This window comes from Podarcis liolepis, assembly GCF_965112155.1.
Source record: "Podarcis liolepis genome assembly, chromosome: 5".
Lineage (NCBI taxonomy): Eukaryota > Metazoa > Chordata > Lepidosauria > Squamata > Lacertidae > Podarcis > Podarcis liolepis.
The window spans coordinates 46,173,097-46,195,359 of NC_139556.1; the positions used below are offsets into that span (position 1 = coordinate 46,173,097).

At 39.6% G+C, this 22,263-nt stretch overlaps 2 protein-coding genes and 1 long non-coding RNA gene across 6 annotated transcripts in view; 1 reads left to right on the forward strand and 2 right to left on the reverse strand.

Moving 5' to 3' along the window:
* Positions 1-22,263, reverse strand: part of DOCK1 (dedicator of cytokinesis 1) — a 365,804-nt gene that overhangs the window by 207,262 nt on the left and 136,279 nt on the right. The gene's annotated exons all lie outside the window — the stretch shown is intronic.
* Positions 1-22,263, forward strand: part of INSYN2A (inhibitory synaptic factor 2A) — a 59,672-nt gene that overhangs the window by 33,954 nt on the left and 3,455 nt on the right. For all 3 annotated transcript variants that reach the window (XM_083506184.1, XM_083506185.1, XM_083506186.1), the window contains one exon: positions 11,282-11,353. In XM_083506184.1, coding sequence (XP_083362310.1) covers positions 11,282-11,353 — 72 coding nt within the window. The remainder of the gene's footprint in view (positions 1-11,281; positions 11,354-22,263) is intronic.
* Positions 11,472-19,010, reverse strand: LOC310708214. Its single transcript, XR_014526916.1, has 2 exons — positions 12,496-19,010; positions 11,472-11,703 (listed from the first exon to the last, which is right to left on the reverse strand). It is a non-coding gene; the product is annotated as an uncharacterized lncRNA (long non-coding RNA).

Here is a 22,263-nt window from a genome sequence, read left to right on the forward strand (position 1 = left end):
AACTTCAGTTTTTAAATTAATAGTTATCTGCAAACGCCCCCCCCCCCCACAAAACCTTCATTATTTTAGATGCCTTATAAGCAGTTGCCTTGAACTTGAGAATGGCTGATTCCTTTTATCCTCAAATCAAAAGCTAGAATTCGGCATCCAAATGATGTAATTGCTGTCTTTTACCTTCAAAGACTTATAGCTTGGTAAGGAATACTGATCCACATGACTGCACATGACCAAAAGCAGGAGCACGTACACGCACCATAATCCTGCAATACATTGCCCCCGAAAGTTAACCCCATAACCCAGAATATAGTGTGCCACAGGTGCTTCCACAGTTCAAGAATGAGTCAAATAAACACCATTCTTGATGGTTAAAGCAACCTAAGCTACAGGGAGGCACACATAGAATCATTAGTATGTCTGTCCCTGGCAAAATTATTTCAGGAAACACAACAGGAGGCCCAGATAGTGAAGAAAGAAGCAAGAAATTTTCCTTCTCCCATACTTCCTATGGTGAAGTAGCACAACATATTGATCTGCAGGATAACTGAAAGCCAGACAAATGCAGGATATCCTAGAATTATTTGGTTAAGATGTCTAATATATATTCAACTGTACACATCACTCTTGCCCTGTGCACCAACTAAGGGCCAACTGTAAAACACATCCTAATATCTTTTTGTACGCAAGTCATATGGGGATGACAACATATTGCCTCACCCAGGCTTATAAATATAATTGAATAAGAAAAAAGGGTGTTACAGCTAGCCATGACTTCTCTGTTCACTCATCACATTTGACTGCAAAAGCAAGGGAGGCCCATGGCTCAGTGGTATATCACTTACTTGCAGCAAGTCTCAAGTTTATTCCATAACATCTCCAGTCAAAGCATTCCAAGCAATAGATATAGGGTAAACTTCTGCCTAAGATGTTGGAGAGTCACTGTCGGTTGAAATAGACAAGTGTGTTAAGGCATTTCATATGTTTGATGCTAGGGAAAGTTAAGACTTTGAAGAGACATAAAATGTGGTATCCAAATGAACCCTAGTTTTCTGTTATCTAGATGGCACAGCTTCCCTGTAATGGATATTAAATCAAGCTTGTGGCCATGAAGTGGTTATAGCTTCTCTGTGGGTAAACCAGTCTCAAAGACTTAGTCAGCTGTGTTCAGTGGGGGGACCTAGGCAAAGTTTCTCTCTCTCTCCAGTTTATTGTGAGACTGCAATGAAGTCCTGAACTCTATGGTGAAAGGCAGGATACTAATGTAGAAAATAAAATTTGTATGGGTGGCTTTCCACTGTTTAGACTTCCAACTCTCTTCTGCTTTAACAGCTTATACCTAACAGACATCTTTAAAAATTCTGATTACAGCACAGAACAAGAACTATGTAAGTTAGATAGAGAACAACTGTGTGAAAATTCAGATTATTTAAGGGGACCTATGAAGTCTGCATAGATTTTATTTCCAGAAGTCCTCATTATTGTTTTTTAGCATTATAACTTCTGAGTTATCTACTCTGATGAATTCGTATTAGTTAAGAAAGATATTACAAAATGGGTCAGTTTGACCTTCAACCACACACGAGTAAGAGGAGCTTTAATTATGAGACTTTCAAAGAGATTATCACTTAAGAAAGATTTTTTTTGCTCTTTTTTATTGAAAATTACCAATGCAATCATTTAATTATGGCTCACAGAAAGCAACCAAAAGCTTGTGTAGGCTTTCTAAAAACAGGCTTTGAATGTGTGTTTTGAAGTAATTTGCTGGAAGCCACTCAGAATGGCTGTGCAACCCAGTCAGATAGGCAGCATATAAATAAAGTATTATTATTATTATTATTACTACTACTACTACTACTACTACTATATAACTTACACAGGGTCAACAAAGGACTTAAGAGCAGAGCAGTCTTCAATTATTTAACTATCTCATGTCAATTGCCCTTAATTAAGAAAATATATATATTCTGGAGGAGAATTGTCGAAAGTATATTTATTTGTTTCTACCACCAACAACTTTTGGTATACATTGTGAGTGATTTTATTCATTCGGTTGAACTTCACTTGAGTAGTATTCTACATGTTAGCTGCTCTTCATCCCATGGGCTTTCAGTTGGGAAGTGAACATGAGTGGGTTCCTTCTCCACTTTCATGGCTCTCACTGTAGGGAGGTATGACAACTGAATTAGTAGTGGGTTAATCTTATAAACTCAGATGATACTCTACATTCAAAACTGCCATCTTGCCCCCAATCTGGGTATCAAGTAAAAGAAACAGGAGCTCCTGGTTTAGTTGTTCAGTTTTCTCCAGTGAGTAGAATGGAAGAAAGAAGACTAAGTGTGAACTTTTGGCCTATTCAGCTTTTCTGCCTCAGAACAATCCAGGAATGTGGAGAATAATTTGTGAATGGTCCCTTAGCAGTTATACTGGATTGTTGTTGCTACAGTGTGAGACCAAATACTTACTGGTATTTAGATGTTTAACTGCTGTACTTTCAATTCATTCCTGAAAAAACACATCTGTTCTTAGTGGTGATAGAGTTGAGCAGGCAAGAGAGATTCTTTCCATTTCTTCAGGCTCATAGATATACAAATTTGTGCTACCTATTTTCTGAGTCTTGATCTCTGGGATAGTGCATTCTCTTGGTTGCAGGCATATAAAAAAGAGAAGACTTCATGGTTCATGTTGACAGCTTGGCTACACCCAGGAACCATGATCTCCTTGGTGAGTGGAGTGAGATTAGCATTACCTCCATCTGCTGTTCCTGAATCTTCTGAATGACCCAAAGAATCAACTTGAAAGGAGGAAAGTAGAGCAGACCAGTCAATCTCTCACAAAGACATCTGTCTCAATGGATTTTTACATTTGAGAGAGAGAAAATGCTTATCTAAAGATTTAAGTATCCATTCCACCTATTTATCTGCTCACCTAGTCCACTGTTGTGTTTTAACCCACTAGCAATATAGACTATCTCTGTCACTTTTATCCCAGTATATTGTAGGCAGTCCTTCAAGGAGTCATGGAAGACTATTCTTCAGTGTTGTGATGAGTACTGTCTTGTTGGTTTATGCATGCTTTGGCTATGTTATCATTGCTATGAATCAAGATGTCATTGCTTCCAACATGTTCCTGAAATGCTAGGAGAACAGCCTGTATGGCATTCAGTTTAAGCCAGCTGACACTTATCCCAGCTTCAGGCTTGGAGCAGGTCCATTGTGCCACTAGATTTTAAAGATGATCCCCAAAAACAGATGATTAGTATTGTAGTAAGAGTGTGACTTGCTTAAAGGAATTAGCCATCATTTGGGGGGCTCCAAAGTTCTTTGATGAAATAGCCACTGACAGATGAAGTTGTTGAGCAATTTGATTCTGGAAGGGTAGAGGTAGCAATTGCAAGGCTATAGGGAGATAAGTTTGAAGGGGCATTTGCCGAATAGAAGATGTTAGTTATGACCACCAGAATAAAACAACTACCGTATTTTTTGCACCATAACACTCACTTTTTTCCTCCTAAAAAGTAAGGGGAAATGTCTGTGCGTGTTATGGAGGGAATGCCTACGGGTGGCATGCCTACGGATTTTCCTCCTCTAAAAACTACGTGCGTGTTATGTTCGGGTGCGTGTTATAGAGCGAAAAATACGGTATGTTTTGGAATTCTACAATTCAACCACTACAAATGTAGAAGTTAACTGATAGAATGATGTTATTGTAGGTGAAGCAATTTACCAAACAAAACATCACTTCTGGGAATCCCAATCTACTCCAGGTACAGCACCCATGTGTCAGTAGCTGATGATCCTTCCATGTAGTTGTGAATTCCAACACACTGGTGATTACAAGATGCTCCCTGCACAATTGAGGGACAGTTATAATAGGAAGTGGATCACTGCTTTTTCTCTTTCCCCACCTGAACGGCTATTTTCGCCTTTAATTTCATGCCAGCCGTTCCATATCATTCCTAGATATGAAGGTGAGGGGATAGGAAGAGCTGTCCCATTCACAGTGGAAGAAAGGAAACAAGGGAGTGCACCAATATCTTGATAAGAAGCACCACCCACCCAGTTTCTCTCCACTAGTGAAAGATTCCTAGAGTCATGTGTTGGGAGACTAATGACAGAATGAAAGTTTGTTTGCTTCTTCTTCTTTTTTTTAAAATGGATTTTACATACAGCGGTGCCTCGCAAGACGAAATTAATCCGTTCCGCGAGTCTTTTCGTCTTGCGGTTTTTTTGTCTTGCGAAGCACGGCTATTAGCGGCTTAGCGGCTATTAACGGCTTAGCAGCTATTAACGGCTTAACAAACTCGCAAGAACTCACAAGATGTTTCGTCTTGCGAAGCAAGCCCATAGGGAAATTCGTCTTGCGGAATGACTCAAAAAAACGGAAAACTCTTTCCTCTGCGCGTTTTTCATCTTGTGAGGCATTCGTCTTGTGAGGTACCACTGTACCATTACTAAGGGCTTGAAATTTCGGAATTGCCAAACATATGCACACTGCAGGAACTAGCAGCTATATTATTTAAAAGGTGTCAGTGGTGGTAGTAATTGTATGGCATACTGTAGGGTTTCATAATTTTTCTCCAAAGAATTAGTGGCTGTGCAAAACCGTTGAAGTAAAAGAAGACATATGATGACCAATTTAAAAAGCAATATCCAGAACTGCTAAACCTATACATAGAAAAACTAAACTCAGCATTTGAGAATTATTTTTGGCATCTTTCCCCTAAAGGTTTCCTTGTTCTTCTTAGCACAATATGTTTCTTACCCTTGTTTTGTATATCTTGATTCAACGATATACAACCCTCTTGCCTTCTCTATTTGGTCCTTAGGACCATATCTAGGTCATACACCAGGCATAGGCAAACTTGACCCTCCAGATGCTTTGGGACTACAACTCCCATGATCCCTAGCTAACAGGACCAGTGGCCAAGGATGATGGGAATTGTAGTCCCAAAACATCTGGAGGGTCGAGTTTGCCTATGCCTGTCATACACCCTTCCCCAGCAATGTACCATCTCCCAAGGCCACACTCTTTATAAGCTCATTGCATCCTCCTTGAGGGTTTTTGCCTGGCTAGAATGTCCTTGAATTCGAATCCTGTTTCTTCCTTGCCAGCAGAAGGTAGCAGGGGTGTATGGGGGATGGGTAGAAAAAAGCCTACTGTACAAGGGTGAAATTCACATTCGTTGTTTCACCTCCTTTGGTTCTAACTCTGCCCACCAATTATATTCGGTCTTGAAGTTTAGAAGGGAGCATTACATTCAGCCAGAGAGAGGTTCCCCATCCCTGTCTTACATTACTAAGGAATAATTTACATGCAACACACAGAAATAAGCATACGCCAACGGGATAAAAATGCTTTCAGCTTTGTTCCCCTCCCCCCATAATCAAGCTCCAATTAATGAAAGCTTTTGTAGCTAAATTCACTATATTCAAAAAATTTGCTGTAAACATAGAATCGTAAGAGTTTGAAGGGACCTCAAAGGTCATCTTTTCCAATCCCTGCAATGCAGGAATCATAGCTAAAGTGTCCATGACAGATGGCCATCCAACCTCTGATTAAAAACCTCCAAGGAAGGAGAGTCTACCACCTCTCGTGGGAGTCAAACAGCTCTTGTTCCACTGCCAAACAGCTCTTACTGTCAGAATTTCCCCCCAAATGTTTAGTTGGAATCTCCTTTCTTGTAACTTGAAGCCATTGCTTTGAATCCTACCATCTAGAGCAGGGGTAGGCAAACTAAAGCTCGGGGGCTGGATCCGGCCCAACCGCCTTCTAAATCTGGCCCCTGGATGGTCCAGGAATCAGCGTGTTTTTACTTGAGTAGAATGTGTGCTTTTATTTAAAATGCATCTCTGGGTTATTTTGTGGGGCATAGGAATTTGTTTATCTCCTTCCCCGAAAAAAAATATAGTCTGCCCCCCCAAGGTCTGAGGGACAGTGGACCAGCCCCCTGCTGAAGAAGTTTGCTGACCCCTGGTCTAGAGCAGGAGAAAGCAAGCTTGTTCCATCTTCCATGTGACAGCCCTTACGATATTTGAAGATGGCTATTCTGTCTCTTCTCACTCTCCTCTTTTCCAGGCTAAACATACCCAGCTCCTTCAACCGTTCCTCATAAAGCTTGGTTTCCATCTTGCTTGCCCTTCTCTGCACACATTCCAACTTGTCAACATCCTTCCTAAATTGTGGTGTCCAGAAATGGACACAGTATTCAAGGTGTGGTCTGACCAAGGCAGAATAGAGTGGTACTATTATTTCCCTTGATCTGGACACTACAGTATACTTCTGCTGATGCAGCATAGAATAGCATTATTATTTTTTTACTGCTGCATCACACTGTTGACTCATGTTAAGCTTGTGGTCCACCAAGACCCCTAGATCCTTTTCACATGTACTGCTAGTAAGCAAGGTATCCTCCATTTTATATTTGTGTATCTGGTTCTTCCTGCCTAAGTACAGAACCTTACATTTGTCCCTATTGAAATTCATTTTGTTAGCTTGCACCCAGTTTTCCAATCTGTTAAGGTCATTTTGAATTCTGATTCTGTAATCTAATTAGCTACTCCTCCCAGTTTGGTGTCATCTGCAAATTTGATGAGCATCCCCTCAATTCCTTCATCCAAGTCATTTATAAAGACATTGAACAGCAACAGGTGCAGGACAGAACCCTGTGGCACCACACTTGTCACTTTCCTCCAGGATGACGAGGAACCATAACTGAGTACCTTTGGGTTCGATCAGTCTACAAATCCTGTTATCTCGTTCAACCAACATTTTACCAGCTTCCTCACAAGAGTATCACGGGGGACTTTTGCAGAAGCCTTACTGAAATCAAGATACACTCTGTCCACAGCATTCCCCTGAAACCTATAATTTTTTTTAAAGATCAGTCTTTAAAAAGCACATGACAATCATTCACCGCAGTAGCTGCTGAAATTAATCCAGTTAACCCTTTCAAGCACAGTGAATATAATGCCTACAGTACTAAGTGTGTGTAGGTACACATACATGCAAATTGCAGCACAAATTTTAGTGGTGGGGTAGTTCTGCATATGAAAAGAAACACAGAGACAGAAATCACTGCTCCACTGAACAGAATGGCAAAGCAGACACTGAAGAGTTTTGTTTATACAACAACAACAACAACAAGGCATCTGGGGCTCTCAGTTAGATTGATTTGTTCACGTACAGTGGTGCCTCGCAAGACGAAAAGAATCCGTTCTGTGATTCTCTTCGTCTAGCGGTTTTTTCGTCTTGCGAAGCAAACCCATTGACGGATTAGCGCTATTAGCGGCTTATCTGCTGATCGAATCAGCTGATAAGCAGCTTAGCGGCTTAGAAAAAGGGGGGGAGGGGAAAAAACCAGCAGGAACTCGCAAGACATTGTTGTCTTGCGAAGCAAGCCCATAGGAAATTCGTTTTGCGAAGCACCTCCAAAACGGAAAACTCTTTCGTCTAGCGAGTTTTCCGTCTTGCAAGGCATTCGTCTTGCGGGGCACCACTGTATTCCTAAAGAGCAGGCACTGTTGTCCTATGGGGGGGGGGAGAGAATTCTGAGTGGTGACACTTCCTTCAAGCCAGTAATTTTTTTCTCTGTGTAATTACATAGATTCTAGTTTCACTCAAAACATTTTATTGTCGAAATGCTGTGCTTTACATGCCCACTGCAAACCAGATAAAAGAGGTGGCAGTTGTAATTGTACTTAAAAATCACCACATTCACTGTTAGCATACTGAAATGGAACTAAGCAAACCACAGCCCAAGGATATTAAGAGTCACTGACCCCTAAATGTACTCAGTTGTGAAATTCAGCAGAATCCGATTGGATAAGGGAGCTTTCATTTACATAATAACTAGGATATTATTAATCCCTGCACTCAGACTGGCTAAGGGCTATTAGCCACAGTCCATGAAGTAGAATAATCACTGAACAGTTGAGAGCTAATTCAGCTAGGGATTCTAACTGATAGGTACTTGTGAGGGTATAAGCCAGTCAAAAAGAATTTGCATAACAGTTATGCCATTAAACTCATCAACCTGCCTAACCCTTGAAAGCAAAGTAATTCATGTTTAAATTAATTTGGCACAGGGCAGGGGTGAATTGGTAGGGGCCCAATGGAACGTTTCTACTTGGCTAAGACCAGTTATGAAGGGATGTATTGACACTGTTCAGTTATTGGTTAGTTAACTGATAAAATTCAGGGGGAAGCAACACGTTTGATATTTGCTCTAAAATTTGGTAGCCAGAGACTGACCCACTTTGAACTTCATTATATTAAATTCAATGTGATGCACAGCAGCGGCCCACATAGATTTATATGAAAGGGAGGGGAAGTCTTGAGCCTACTGCCCGCCCCCAAATAAACAAAAGAAGTGTTATTATTCTGAGGAACTGAAATGGTGCTTTCATGAACTATTTGAGTCACAATCTATTACAAGGCTTCACGTTGCATTCTTCAAGGTTAAATGATGAAATGCAGAAATATGGCTGACTCTATAGGAACACATTCTCTCTCAGTGACAGCGTGAACGGACCTCATTTGGAGGTGACAGTATCCCAGAACACAACTGTTAAACTGTCTCAAAGATTTGGCAGGCAGAACTATTTGAAACTTGCTATACATTATAATGGGCAGAAACATTATGGCAAATATTTACAATAACTAATTGCTGCACTAATGTACATTAGAGGCTTCAGTTTATGGGTTATCTTTGTATATAGACAAGTCACTGTTATCTGTTCCAAATGTGGATGTTACTTGATCCCATCTGACACCTTTATATGTGGTGAGCATGTTTGTAAATATTATTACTGAAATACAAAGTAGGAGGTGAAATATAATGATATATATTCCCATCTACTGACATGCCCTTGACTCAGACAAGATAAGTTTTTCCAAAAGCTCTTCACTTCTTTCAAGAACAAGGCAGATTAAGGGCCAAAGTGTATGTGGCATTAAATGATCTCTGCATTTCATGTGCTAGTTTTTAAACTGTAAATTGCATCCATGAGCAAGGGCAGCCAAATGCAGGAGTCCCAGCATGCAAAGGGGAAATTCAATCCCTCCTTCCCTTGTTGTATTCCTATTCTAAAGCTGCAATTTGATTTTGGGCAAATCCCCCATTGGAGCTAATCTGCCATTGGTCCAGTTTGGACCTAAAAGAGCTGACTGTTCCTCTAAGTGGTAACAATGAGTAGAACCAACGTTCTAAGGAAGCAAACATGATATGTGACACATTCGAGACCTCTTCAGACCTAGGAGGCACTTTTAGCACAAACATTTGGGGACCCGTTTATTAATCTTTTACCATATATTTGCATGGTGGTATTGCTCCTGTTGAGACCCACCTTACCTTGGATCATGCTGTGACCCACTAGTGAATCCTGACCCACCAGATGAAGAAGAGTACTATGGGATACATAAAAATATGCACTCTAATATAAAAAATTATATATAGACTGACACTTTTGTGCTTGTTGGTAGATGTAAATTTGTGTTTATAGTTCACAATGACATAAGAAGAGCCCTGCTAGAAAAGGTCTGTCTAGTCCAACATTTTGTTTCCTACAGCAGCCAACCAAAGAGAGACAATAACTCCCCTTCTTATTTTGCTTTGTTTCAAACATTAGCACACAGAGAGCATTTGGGATAATTTGGGAGTCAATAATTGATAGGCTGGCAGGTATACTTTGGCTAGGATCCAAAGAGCTACTTCAGTTGAATCAAGGCATTTATAATAACACAGTAGAGCATGTATTATAAGCTGAGCCTTATTTCATATCACAAGCTGCTTTTGAAATTCATCTCACTTGCTGAAGCAGATGACTAACATGATGTGTAACTCAAAAGAACTACATATGTACCCCTGCCTCCCCTTCCCTTGTTTTCCCAGAGTATAAATTTTAGATTCCAAATTCCCCCAGGGCAGGGACCTATCCTCTTGTGTTCTGTAAAGTGCTATGCACACTGATAACTGTGATATAAAAAAACAGATAACTGATCACGGTGCATTGGGGTAGAGGCTACTATTTAAAGACACACACACACCCTGGCTCATGGAACCACTTTCACAGTTCACTGGTGAATGGATTGGATTTGAAGTGCACCCCAGAAATGGAAAATAAAAATGATAAGGCTGAGTGTACGCTAAATGGCCTTGGCAGCCAGGAATATTGAGCATATTTCCTTATGTTCATGCTGCTGGACTTTAAATGTGGCATGTGGTACAATCCTCTGCTCTCCACTTTTTTGACTGTGAAGTATTTGCCACTGAGTTCAGTGGGGCTTACTCCCAGGTATGTATAGACTGTGGCCTGAATAGCACTGAGATTCATATAAGTACATAGGCAAAAGCCAATTCACCAGTGCTGTTTCTGGAGCACTTGAAGTTTTCCACAAGATTTTATATGCAGGCAGGGCAGGGTAAATACAGAGTTCAAACTAGATCGTCCTTGCACACATATTTATATTCAAACCCCAGCATTCTACACCTCACCTCATTTTCAAGTGGCTTACTAAATTAATTCTTAAACTTGCTAACAATATTTTTTTTTTAAAAAAAACAAACTTACAGAATTTGGGATAAAAACTTGCACCTAATTTGCATGTTATCTTTTAACAACTTGCTTTGCAGTATGCAAAGCTACCTGCATCCGGCCTGTAACCTTAAGCTTTCTCAAAGCTTCACCTGTATTACAGCTACACAACCATTAGTTAACTATATTACATTAGAAACGGACAGCCCACAGGCCACGTACTGCTCGTGGAAGGCAGTCCCTTCAAATGTTCAGGTGCTATATGTCGTATTTCCAGAAATAGTGTCCAGGAGATAGAAAGCAAATTATAAGAGTGAGAGTGATTTGTATGCCTTTCCTCATAATAAAGCCCTGCTGCTGAATAATGACTTTGAATATTTAGTTATGGTAATAGTCTTCATTCCTGTTGGCTACCACAGGCGACTGGAATATTCGCCTGATGGGGGTGGACAATGCACATCACTCAGGGCAGAACTTGTCACCCACTATGTTTTTGCTAAGTATGGTAATCTATAATGTGCAAATTATAGGTGAACATCCTGTTCATTTTACATATTTTAACCGCAGCCATCTGCTTAAACTGTCTGCCCTTGAATATCAAAGTTCATAGGCATCCTTATATTCCAAAGCACAGGTGTAAAAGTATGGCCAGCAACTAACTGGGAAAAATAAGGTGTTAATTGCTGTAGAAAACGAAAGCAAACAAGAAATAAGCAAACACTTTTAATCATTTCATGTTCTTATCTTTGTAGGCTTTCATATCGGACTGGTCAAGACACATCTAACTGTGACACATGCAGGAACAGTGCATGTATAATCTATAGGTAGGTTAATAATTGCCATGTTCCTTTAAATTGGGTAAAAATGATTTTATTCTCTAGTGGAAGATCGAAAGCAAGTCAATGTTTTAAATTGCCATTTCAGCACGAATGCACAGAAGACTAGGAAATTAATGTTTATTGCACTATAAAATCCAATTTATAAAGTATTTCAGATATAAAAAGAGAAATGAGATGAGGACACGTGTGTATCCGGATTTGCACCAGGCACACGCAGAAAACTTCAGCATCATGAGAACGTTGAGCTTAGGGGTAATGCTGAAGAACTTGAAAGCAATACTCAGTGAAATCTCAGGGGTGCTTTGCGCTTCATGTTCCAGACTTCTTGTATGTACCTACTAAAAGTGTTAGAATCAGAAGTAGACACACTCATTTTGCTTTATGGAAAGACAGCCAGTCACAGACCTCCAAGTCATATCTACTTGAGGAACACATGGTAACATGCATGTCTCTACTTCAAACACATTTTCAGTGGGTACATATCACAGGTATCATTTAACATGTATTCATTAAAAATGCTAAGTGAACTCAAACTGAGAAACTGCAGGGGTGAGGCATTGTGGGGGGGTCTGCAACATAACTAGTAGAATCAAGATAAATTATAAGCAAATGAATTTTAAAGTTTGAAACACTAAATTTAAAATAATGCAGAATTTTAATAGTTTTAGCATGCTACATAGATAATACAGACTGCATCAGAGGAAAATGTGTGCCACTATTCTTTCCAACAATGACAGTGAGGAGGTCAGCAGGAGGAAACTGACTGCAACAACTGAGTAGCTCAGGGAATAATTGTGGGATGCTTAGAGCACAAAAGGCTATATTAGTGACTACATTTCATATTTTAAGTCTTATGGTGTCTGTTTGCACAATATATCAAACACAAATTGAAATGCAGGAAGCCTAATGCTATCTCATTCATCCCCCTTTGTAATGTATGCTGTTAAAGAAATTAGGGGCTCTAACTTCAGAAGTTCTTAAGGGTGCAATGGCTTCAGGTGGATTTTGTTCCCAATTTTCCAATTGCACATGATGTTTAGGTGAAAATAGCAGCAAATCAGATATGCTTTTGCTGCATCATTATTCAAAGCTATTTTTGTTAAAAGTTAATATTTGGCATTCTGTACCTTTATGGGGACGCAGGTGGCACTGTGGTGTAAACCACTGAGTCTTGGGCTTGCCGATCAGAAGGTCGGCGGTTCGAATCCCCGCAACGGGGTGAGCTCCTGTTGCTCAGTCCCTGCTCCTGCCCACCTAGCAGTTCGAAAGCACGTCAAAGTGCAAGTAGATAAATAGGTACCGCTCTGGCGGGAAGGTAAACGGTGTTTCCGTGCGCTGCTCTGGTTCGTCAGAAGCGGCTTAGTCATGCTGTCCACATGACCCAGAAAAACTATCTGCGGACAAACATTGGCTCTCTCGGCCAGTAAAGCGAGATGAACTCCGCAACCCCAGAGTCATTCGCGACTGGACTTAACTGTGTGGGGTCCTTTACCTTTTTACCATATTTTATATTAAGGTGAACTAAAATAGTAACTTCATAAAGAAGCATGGAAATATGTAGAAACATATACATCAGATACATTAAATACTACAGTTCAGTTTGCATTTTAACACTGTAAAGAGGAGATGGGGAACTTGTGGTCCTCCGTATGATGCTGAATTACGACTTCCATCATCCCTGACCACTGGCCATGATGGCTCGGACAGAATGGGACTTGGAGTCCAACAGTAGCTTGGAGGGTAACAGGACACCACACCTTGTGGTGAAGAATGTCCCATAATTTTTTTTTAGAAAACCTTGTTCTTTCCTTCTTTTTCATTAAATCCCCTATCCCAACATTTGCACCCATGTAAGGGCTCCAGACAAATGTTTACCTTAAAAAAAGGTCAAACCATTTTTTTTTGGGGGGGGGGGTTGTCCTAGAGTAAAGTTTCTGGAATAAAGGAGAGTGTGGAGAAAGAGTTGCACATCCTACTATTTCCCTGCTGCAGATCACGCTTTCCAGAAGCAGCTGTTTGGTTAATGTTAGACACAACTGTGTTGTAATATGTAGCTTGGGTCGTTGGGAAATGAAACAGGAGCCATAGTAGTTGTTATATTTTTCAGTCAGCACTCAGAACCATATATACCAGCATGGGAGTCTGAGCTCATCGGGAAACATATAAATACCCTTGTTCTCTATCCTGGTGATACATACAATCCACTACATCCAAACATTAGACTCAAATATACACAAAATGTTAAACGTTTAAACAGTGCATCCAAGATGAGTAGACATGAAACAGTCTTCCCTGCCAGCTGTCTAAAAGTTTCTCCTCTTTTTCCTGTCCCTGCATATTTAGACTGCATCACCTTTCACTCCATCCATATTTTTACAAGGACAAACTTCGCTGTCCACATTCCCATCAGGACAATAATAAGATCCAAAGAGCTGGAAAGAGAGGGCTCTCCTTTCTGGCAACAGTAATGCAAGAGGCAGCAGAGAAAAGCACTGCACTGTTCTCCAGAGACTATTGCCTCTCATGCTCACTCTGTGCCCAACACCACACACACACACACACACACACAGTCATAAACACATAATCAAAGGGAGTTCATTCATGTGGCAAAACCACCTCAACATACAAAGAGGAGAACCAGTCTGAATGTGAGATAGCAGACATGAGAGAATGGCCCTCTCTAAGCACCTCCACTTACAGACAAGAAACAATTTTCTAAATCTGCCCTGATTAAAGCATATTTTGTTTTGAACCAAGGCAGCTATTTAAGAGGTACTCATAATGTGCTTAAGAGGCTGTGTATAAACTCAGGAACATAATCGTAGGGTAGAGGTAGGATGTGCTTAGAAAACTCATATAAATGAAACCCTTTTAAACTGGCCTTAACTGAAGCATAAAAAGCAGCCTCACAGCAATAAATCTATTGCCCTCCTGACTACCCAACTGCATCCTCTAATGTCAAGTACAGCAAGTGAGAAAGTGAAATGTAGAAATTACTAAATGTAATTAATTTTCCTCAATATGACATTCTTAGAATGTTTATGTACCATGGCACAATAGCTGGTGTCTAATTAAAGACCATCATGGCATGAAAGATGAAGATTTCAAACAACTTAAATCTTCTTTTCCTGTTTGTTTTTTTCCTTTTCTTTTACTGTTCATCAAAATACCTGATTATTTTGACCAACTTTATCAGTGCCTAATACTTTTAATATACACCGAAGCTCTTCTTCCTACTTTCTGGACAGGTTTCAAAGTAGTATGCAGTTGGCTACTTGGTTTTTATGTACGGGGAATTTGGTTTGTCATATATAACGATATATAAAAACATGTGCCCCTGATGCCACATTGGAAAACTTGCTCAAAGAAAGCGGGTGGGATTCTCACTGGTGATTCCCCAAATACATCCTTTAAAATATCTTCTTTTCTTTTTTTTAAGAATGTGTAAGGTTGACTTGGGGTAAAAACTGTAGGGAAAATAGTAAGTGGACACAAAAGCACAGGTAACTAAAGCCTCAAGCATATATCCAAAGAGATAATGGAAATGAGGCTTGTGCTGAGTGTTCTGTCCCAGATAGTCAAGAATCTCCAGCTTGCCTGGCTCTGCTGCTTCATATAGTCTTATATCCCCAAACAGGGCAGGAGTTAGGTTTGATGAGGCCCTAAGCTACTGAAGGTAATGGCGCCCTTTATATGTCCAGCTGTCCTGTGTCAACAACAAATTGTCACCGTTTTTGTGTTGAATATATGCTATATGGTAATTTGTGGACTTAACAGGTCCATACACAACACAAAACACTGTTGCTGTATGTAGGTTTTATTTTATTTGTTTTTTACCTAATATTTTGGAAATGTATATCCAGAGTTTTTTCTTTAAATTTTTGGGGGCCCCAAAGAGAGTGGGGCCCTAAGCTATACCTTGTTTAGTTTATATGTAAATCCAGCACTGTCCCCAACTAAATTGCTGAAAAAGGCAGGAGGGTAGCAAGGATAGCTAGCCTGCTCTTCCACAAGGAACGTTGTCTAGTACTCAGCTCTATAGAATACTTTTTGCCAAACTATGTGGGCTTCAGATTGTGAGGAGAGGTCTGCAAAAGTATTTTGTGATGGGATATGGGAGTCAGTTGTTCAGTACTTTTTAAAAACAATGACACTGTGCTAACCCAAGCAGCCTTATGGATCCCAGTATCAGTTTACACTGGTCATTAGATTTCACTGGTAGAAACTGATAATGAGTTACTGACATTCCCATAGCAATGAGCTGCGATATAGTGATATTACTGTGAATTACTATGAATTAGGAGGGTAACAAGCCTGGGGGAGAGAAGGTTGCACTTCATTTAAGGAACAGATTTGTGGTCCAGGATATTCCTGGATTCTTGTTCATCTAGGCATGGCTGAAATATACTGTTCCTGGCAACCAATGAAATCATATAGCTGTGAAGAAGCTTGATTTTTAAATTTGTTTAAATGTATTTCAGCCCCTCCCCCCCCCGTGGTTTTGCTCTTATTGTTTGCCATCCTGAGTTACTTTGGGAGTGACAGAAATTTAATAAACCAACCAAGTGTCTCCCTGATCAAACTCTAACATCTCACACATTCAACTCTTATCTATAAAGTAGGGGGATCTAAATCCAGAAAAGTATGATAGCATATACATAATGCAATGCAATGCATATATATAGAAGTGTAGAAGTGTCTACTCCCCTCTCTCTCTCTCTCTCTCTCTCTCTCTCCCCCCCCCTCTCTCTCTATATATATATCGTAAGCAGACACTTCTACATAAAATATATCATAAGCAGACACTTCTACATAAAATTAGTTAGTAGCAAAATCTTGCATTATCTATCTGTAATTTGTCTTATGAGAAGGTACTGTTAAATGCACTGGCTCACAAGCTAGAATAGATGACCAAGCCTCAACTTTATAATTTAAGGTTGCCCCAAGCCCATTAGTGACTAAATGAATTCTTTAAAAAATACAAATTTATTTCATAGCTGAGAAAAAAATGGCAACATAAAACATTCATAATACACTGGAGTGACAATTCTTTTCAAAGTATTGATTAGAAAAAACAGATAAAACCCCTAAAGCTTTCATATAATGTATATAATAAAATTATTCTTTTGTTTGGCGCTGACAAATGTTCAAGCTGAGAAAATCTATTCCTTTAGTATTAAGATCACAAAACAGAAGATCAAGTATATCCTCCATTCAAAATCAGTTATATTTTATAGAACAGCAAAGCAGAAGTACCACCAAATGAGATTAATAAGCTAAAAAGTTATACATTATCACCATTATCAAGATAGAGCCAGGAGCTCACATATTTCTGCCTTATTATGACTTACTATTGAGAAGTAATGGCATTTGTATGCAGGAAAGGTATTAATCCGATTCCTAGCCTGTCCAAAGTAACTTTTAACAAAAACTGAAAATTATATTCATTCTATGATTATTTCCTAGTAGAACTGCTCTTTCTACCCCAGTTAAAAACAGCTTTTGTTTAATATTTTGTACACTGATCTTGGGCACTTACCATGAATTATCTTAATGGAAGAACCGTCTAAAGCATTCATAACATAATTCACTTTTGTTGGAAAGTCAGAAGCACTCTAAGTGCTCATTCAAGGCTATTTCAGGTTCAGAAAAGATTTTGTATCTGAAGCATACTGATTAATTTCTGCAGCAAAAAAAAAAAAACTCTTAAAAAAAGCCCTGATTAAACCAGACTACAGAAGTTCTTGAGAAATATTCATGAAAGCCATGCTAATGTATCATTTGGCTATTTTCTGTTCCTCTGAATTTTTTTAAAAAATAAATGTATTTGCTTTACGAAGTAATTTAATTTTACCCTAGGTATTATGGTTCTCCTGGTGCTAAATTCTGACTCAACTAAAAACAGATTATTACAATCTGAAATACAATCTTCAAGTCCAGATCAGCAAATGAAATAGTTAAGATGATCTTAGTAGATGAAAGCTAATTAGATGATATAAAATCACCACTAAGTTATGTCTCAATAGGGCATCTACATGACTAAGAGATTTGAGGATCAGTGTTTAAAGTTCTCAAAGCATGACACAGTAATTCTTGAAGCAAAGCCTGCTTAACTTAGTTAATGCAAACCACAGAGAACAACCCTTAAAGAAAAATTAAAAAGATAAAAAGGATACTATAAAGATACATGGGTATATAGACAACAGACCAAATTCTCCCTTTGTCCCACAAAGTATGTTTGTTCCTGTTGCTTATCTCATCAACTTTGACTTGGATTACAATCTACCCTAAGTAGGAGACACTTCTAAAAATGTAGCACAGATGATTCTCAAAGAGTTGTTAGGCTACAGCCGTATGATCAGCTTAAGGTGTGTCATTATTTCAAGTCACAATTAAAAGGCAATAGAATGATATTCAGCTTACGGACACATTACAGATAAAACAGTATATTGGTAGGGTAAAAGTAAGGGGTTGATCTGCTGCTGCTGCTCCCATTTATTATATGGATTATGTGAACATCAACAGACAAAATAATAAGCACTTTGCCTGCACAAAGTAGGCTTATAAGGGACATCAATATGATAATGTGTTGGATGCAAGATAGATAGATAGATAGACAGACAGACAGACAGACAGAATTGATAAACTAAAAGGGATTTTCCTTCACACATTCAGGTAAGGGGTGTTTAGTTGGCAGAATTAAGGGAAAGGATTCTAATTTGGTATGCAATGTTATTTTGGAAGCTAAGCAATGTCATGTGAGAAAGGGGCGTGAATGCTGGAGTTGTGGCTTGCTTAGATTTGGGCAAGCAAGGAAGAGCTTGCAAATGTGAGAGTCAGTGGCACGTGAAATAATTTAGAAGGTGAAATGTTGGGAGGAACTTTGGGACAGGATGATTTAGGGCAGTTTCAGGCACCAATTACTTGGCCTATCTATAATTGTCGTACCCGTATTCATCTTTTTTCACTGGATATTTTGGACAATGACACCTGAAAAAGCTGCTTTATGTGTAAGCATGTCATTCCATGGATGCACAATTCAAGTCTAGCTATGTGCTTATTTTCCTGTCATGAGATCCGAAAGAAGAGATCCATGCTGCTTAGAAATGTTAATGGTTAAGCGGTATAGGCATATCCATCTACCCACAGGAAAAAACCATGTGCCCAGCTGGAAATTTGGTACATGATTTCCCACAGCTCAAGAGGCAAATCAATGTATAGGTTTCTATTATTATTATTATTATTATTATTATTATTATTACATATATAGCAACACTAACAAAGTAGTTCAACAAAAGAAGAAAACCATTGAGCATGGTCAATGGTTTTTAAAAAGCAGTTTGCCTGTTCACCATGCTTTACATGTGCTATCTATATCTCTCCCAATAACAATTGCTGGTCTGAAATTGATTGGAAATATTGAATTGTCAGCACCCAACACAAACATGGTGTCCTAGCCTTAACAACTCAGTAGCTCAGGCCACTGAACAGCAAAACACTTGGCCAAACTATACTGGTTTGTAAACAAACATACCAACAAAAAAGCTCTTTAAGCCTGATGCAAGTATATTCAATTCCCTTCTAGTGGCATGCATACTCTTTAACTTGGGTCCTTTCTGATCCTTGAATCTCACCATTAAGTACCATATTTTGCGCCCCATAGGACGCACCAGCCCATAGGACGCACCTAGTTTTTTTGGGGGGGGAATAAAGGGGGGGAAATTATTTTTCCCCCCCAGGTGCGGGGCTGGAAGAACCAGGTCGGGGAACAGCGGGAAGGCGCGCTCCGCCTCCCCGCTGTCCCCCGAGCTTGTGGGGCTGGCGATGGGGAGAAGTGTGCTGAGCCCGGGGCTGCAGGCAGCTCTGCGCAGAGCCGGTCTCCCAAGGGTTGCGCAGAGCTTCCTGAAGCCTGGAGAGCGAGAGGGGTCGGTGTGCACCAACCCCTCTTGCTCTCCAGGCTTCAGCGAAAGCCTGCATTCGCCCCATAGGACGCACACACATTTCCCCTTCATTTTTGGAGGGGAAAAAGTGCGTCCTATAGGGCGAAAATTACGGTAACTTAAGCTTAGTCCTGTATTCCATCTGTTAACCAGAGATTTAAACTGACATATATTTTTGTACTAATATTTCAATAGAAGCAAAAACACAAGCAATGTACCATTGCTCCAGCCATTGCTTTGGCACAATTCTGTCCAATATATTGGATACTGGGGGTCAGAGGAGAGAGAGAAAAACAACAAAACCCAGTCCAAGCTCCAATCTGACACTGCAAATTTCATTGTAAAGTCCACAGATAAGTTCCCCATTCCTTACTTTTGCCTAAAGCCATATGCACCCTGTCTCCTTCATAAAAGAGCCTCTCTGTGTGGTTCGGAAACCTTCTGAATAAGGGCCTTGGGAGCAGGGCTGCTGGAGTGGAGAAAACAACAGGAAACATACTTTCCATGAACTTCCTTCTTAAAGTATTTGAGTTCAATCCTAAATTTAGACAATCCTTCTGTCCTCCAGCAACCCCCCTGAACGCTACCCCATATTGTCCAGGAGGGGACCTCCAAGACTCCAGAGATGCTTTACATGGAGAGGGGGCAGTGAGACGAAGGGAAGTTTCTTCCACAAACCTCCTTAAGTTAATGTATCTTAGAATCCAGGCGAAAATACATGAGCAACACTTTCTCTTTAAATCTTACATATACAGCTGAAAGATTCTTGTGTTAATTAATTTATAATATCATTCGAAGTATCTCCTATATCTTAGAAGCTCTGAAATGTATCGTGTAAAATAGGATTACTGTTAGATCGAGTTTCCACACTCAGTTTGTACAGGGATCTCACAATGGGGTGACAAATCACAATGGTTACTTGTTCCTGTATCTCAGATTCTATCATCAAAGAATCCTCAGCCCTATTTTTTCACATGGATATGCAATGATAGGAGCGAACAAATACCTTAGATTTAAAGGGATATGTCACATTGTGTAATATTTTCCCATTTTTTGTGGGTGGGTGGGGAGAGGTAGGTTATAAACCACATTAATTTTTCCCTTAGCTATGAGCCATGTTTAAGTTTATGATTGTTTTGCCTTTCCATCATTACTTTTGCTTTCTTGGATCCATGAACAGGTGAGGAAACCTGCTATATAATTAACCTACTTTGTGTTACACAAGATTGCCGTTCCAAAATTGTGTGTGTGTGTGTGTGTGTGTGTGTGTATCTCCTTGCCCAGATTGCTGTGCATTACCATTACTAATTGCCCTTTTGCTATAGCGTGAAATTATGCCTCTTTGTTTTTATAAATTAAATCTGAAATGTATTTTACTAATGTATGTTGATCTCTTAGCTATAATTTCTTCTGAATCTTTTTTCCTTAACTGCAGGGCAGCCAGCAGGGCTTTCCACTCCACATACTGCTTACAACTTAGGATGCATATTTTATGAGCTTAACTTTACTTTTATGTGGCAATTTTAAACCTTCAAATGAGTAACAGATTTGAATTTGTTTCTCCCTTGCAATCTTTATGTTTCAAAGTTCTGTTTAGTAACATGATGATCTGTGCCAATTTGACAAGCTTTATCTTTATAATTGGCTGAGCTTCAAGTTTGAGTTACGTTATATGCAGCCAGCATTTTGCCTTATAGAGACAAAGCATAAGCAAAGAGGTCATTATTTCAATAAGTTTGTGCAAAGCTTAGAAGACGATCTTTTTCAAATACATATAAATCAGATTGTGATGCTCATTCATTCAAATGATGTATTCAGAACTCTACAGTGCTGATCCCTTTCATGTGTGTGAAGTTGGTAGCTTACGAACAGCTAGGCAAGGGTTTTCATCCAGTTGTTTACCCCAAGTAGATGGAACTTCTTAATTTATCCCTCATTAGCTGCAAGCTTACTCTATCATGGTTTCAGAAGTAATTCCCAACAGGTAATTGTGAACCATCCAAGAGGTTGTTGCAGCATACTTTATGATCCAAACAGAAGACTGCAGCTAGTACAGGGTTAAACTAATTTATCCTGGATCAGGATATTGTTCCTTCATTGCAGGGGGTTGGACTAGATGACCCTCTGGGTCTTTTCCAATTCCACAATTCTATGATTCCACGAAATGTCAGAAACACAATGTGTTTAACATAAAACCCTGCATTGTTTTGCACATCCCTCTCCCAGAGGGAGTTTTGTACCTTTACTCCAATGTCTCATAAAGTTCTGGTATTGGATGCCGTGCATTGAATGATGATATTTTCTAAAAGAGCAACACAGCTTTCATTTCACAATAAATCTCTTTAGGAGTATAATTTCTAAATCTTAAAAATATCCCCAGACACACAGAGATCCCGTACAGTTAGCAGGTGCATGAATTACCATGTTTGCACAGGGGACTACAGATGCCAAACCCTCAACCCAAACAGAGACCCAGTTAGTGTCAGATTGCAAGTGCACAAAGTACAAGAACATCTTACAACTAAATATTTTGGGGAGAGGGGTAGAGGAGGAGTCAGCAGAGAAGGGGCGTATATCTTAAAGGTAAAATGACATGCTTTCAATGCAAAATATCCCAGTTTTAATCCACAGCATCTAAAGTAGTTGTAGGATAGACTTCTGTCTAAAACCTCAGAAGAGCCTTTAGCAGTAATTGTAGTCTGGGGTAGTCAATATGGCCTGTTTCAGATATTGTGGGCTCCAACTCCCATTAGCCCCAGCCTGCATGGCCAATGGTCAGGGATAATGGGAGGTTTAGAAAATACTGACCCAAATGGTCTGACTTGGTATGATGCTATGGGGTACCATAGGTCTCACATCATTATTTAGTTGACACATTTAAAGTTTGTTATACATTTCAACCTTCTTCGTAACTATTTTATAATATACTTGTCAATGTGTTCTGTTGAAGGAATG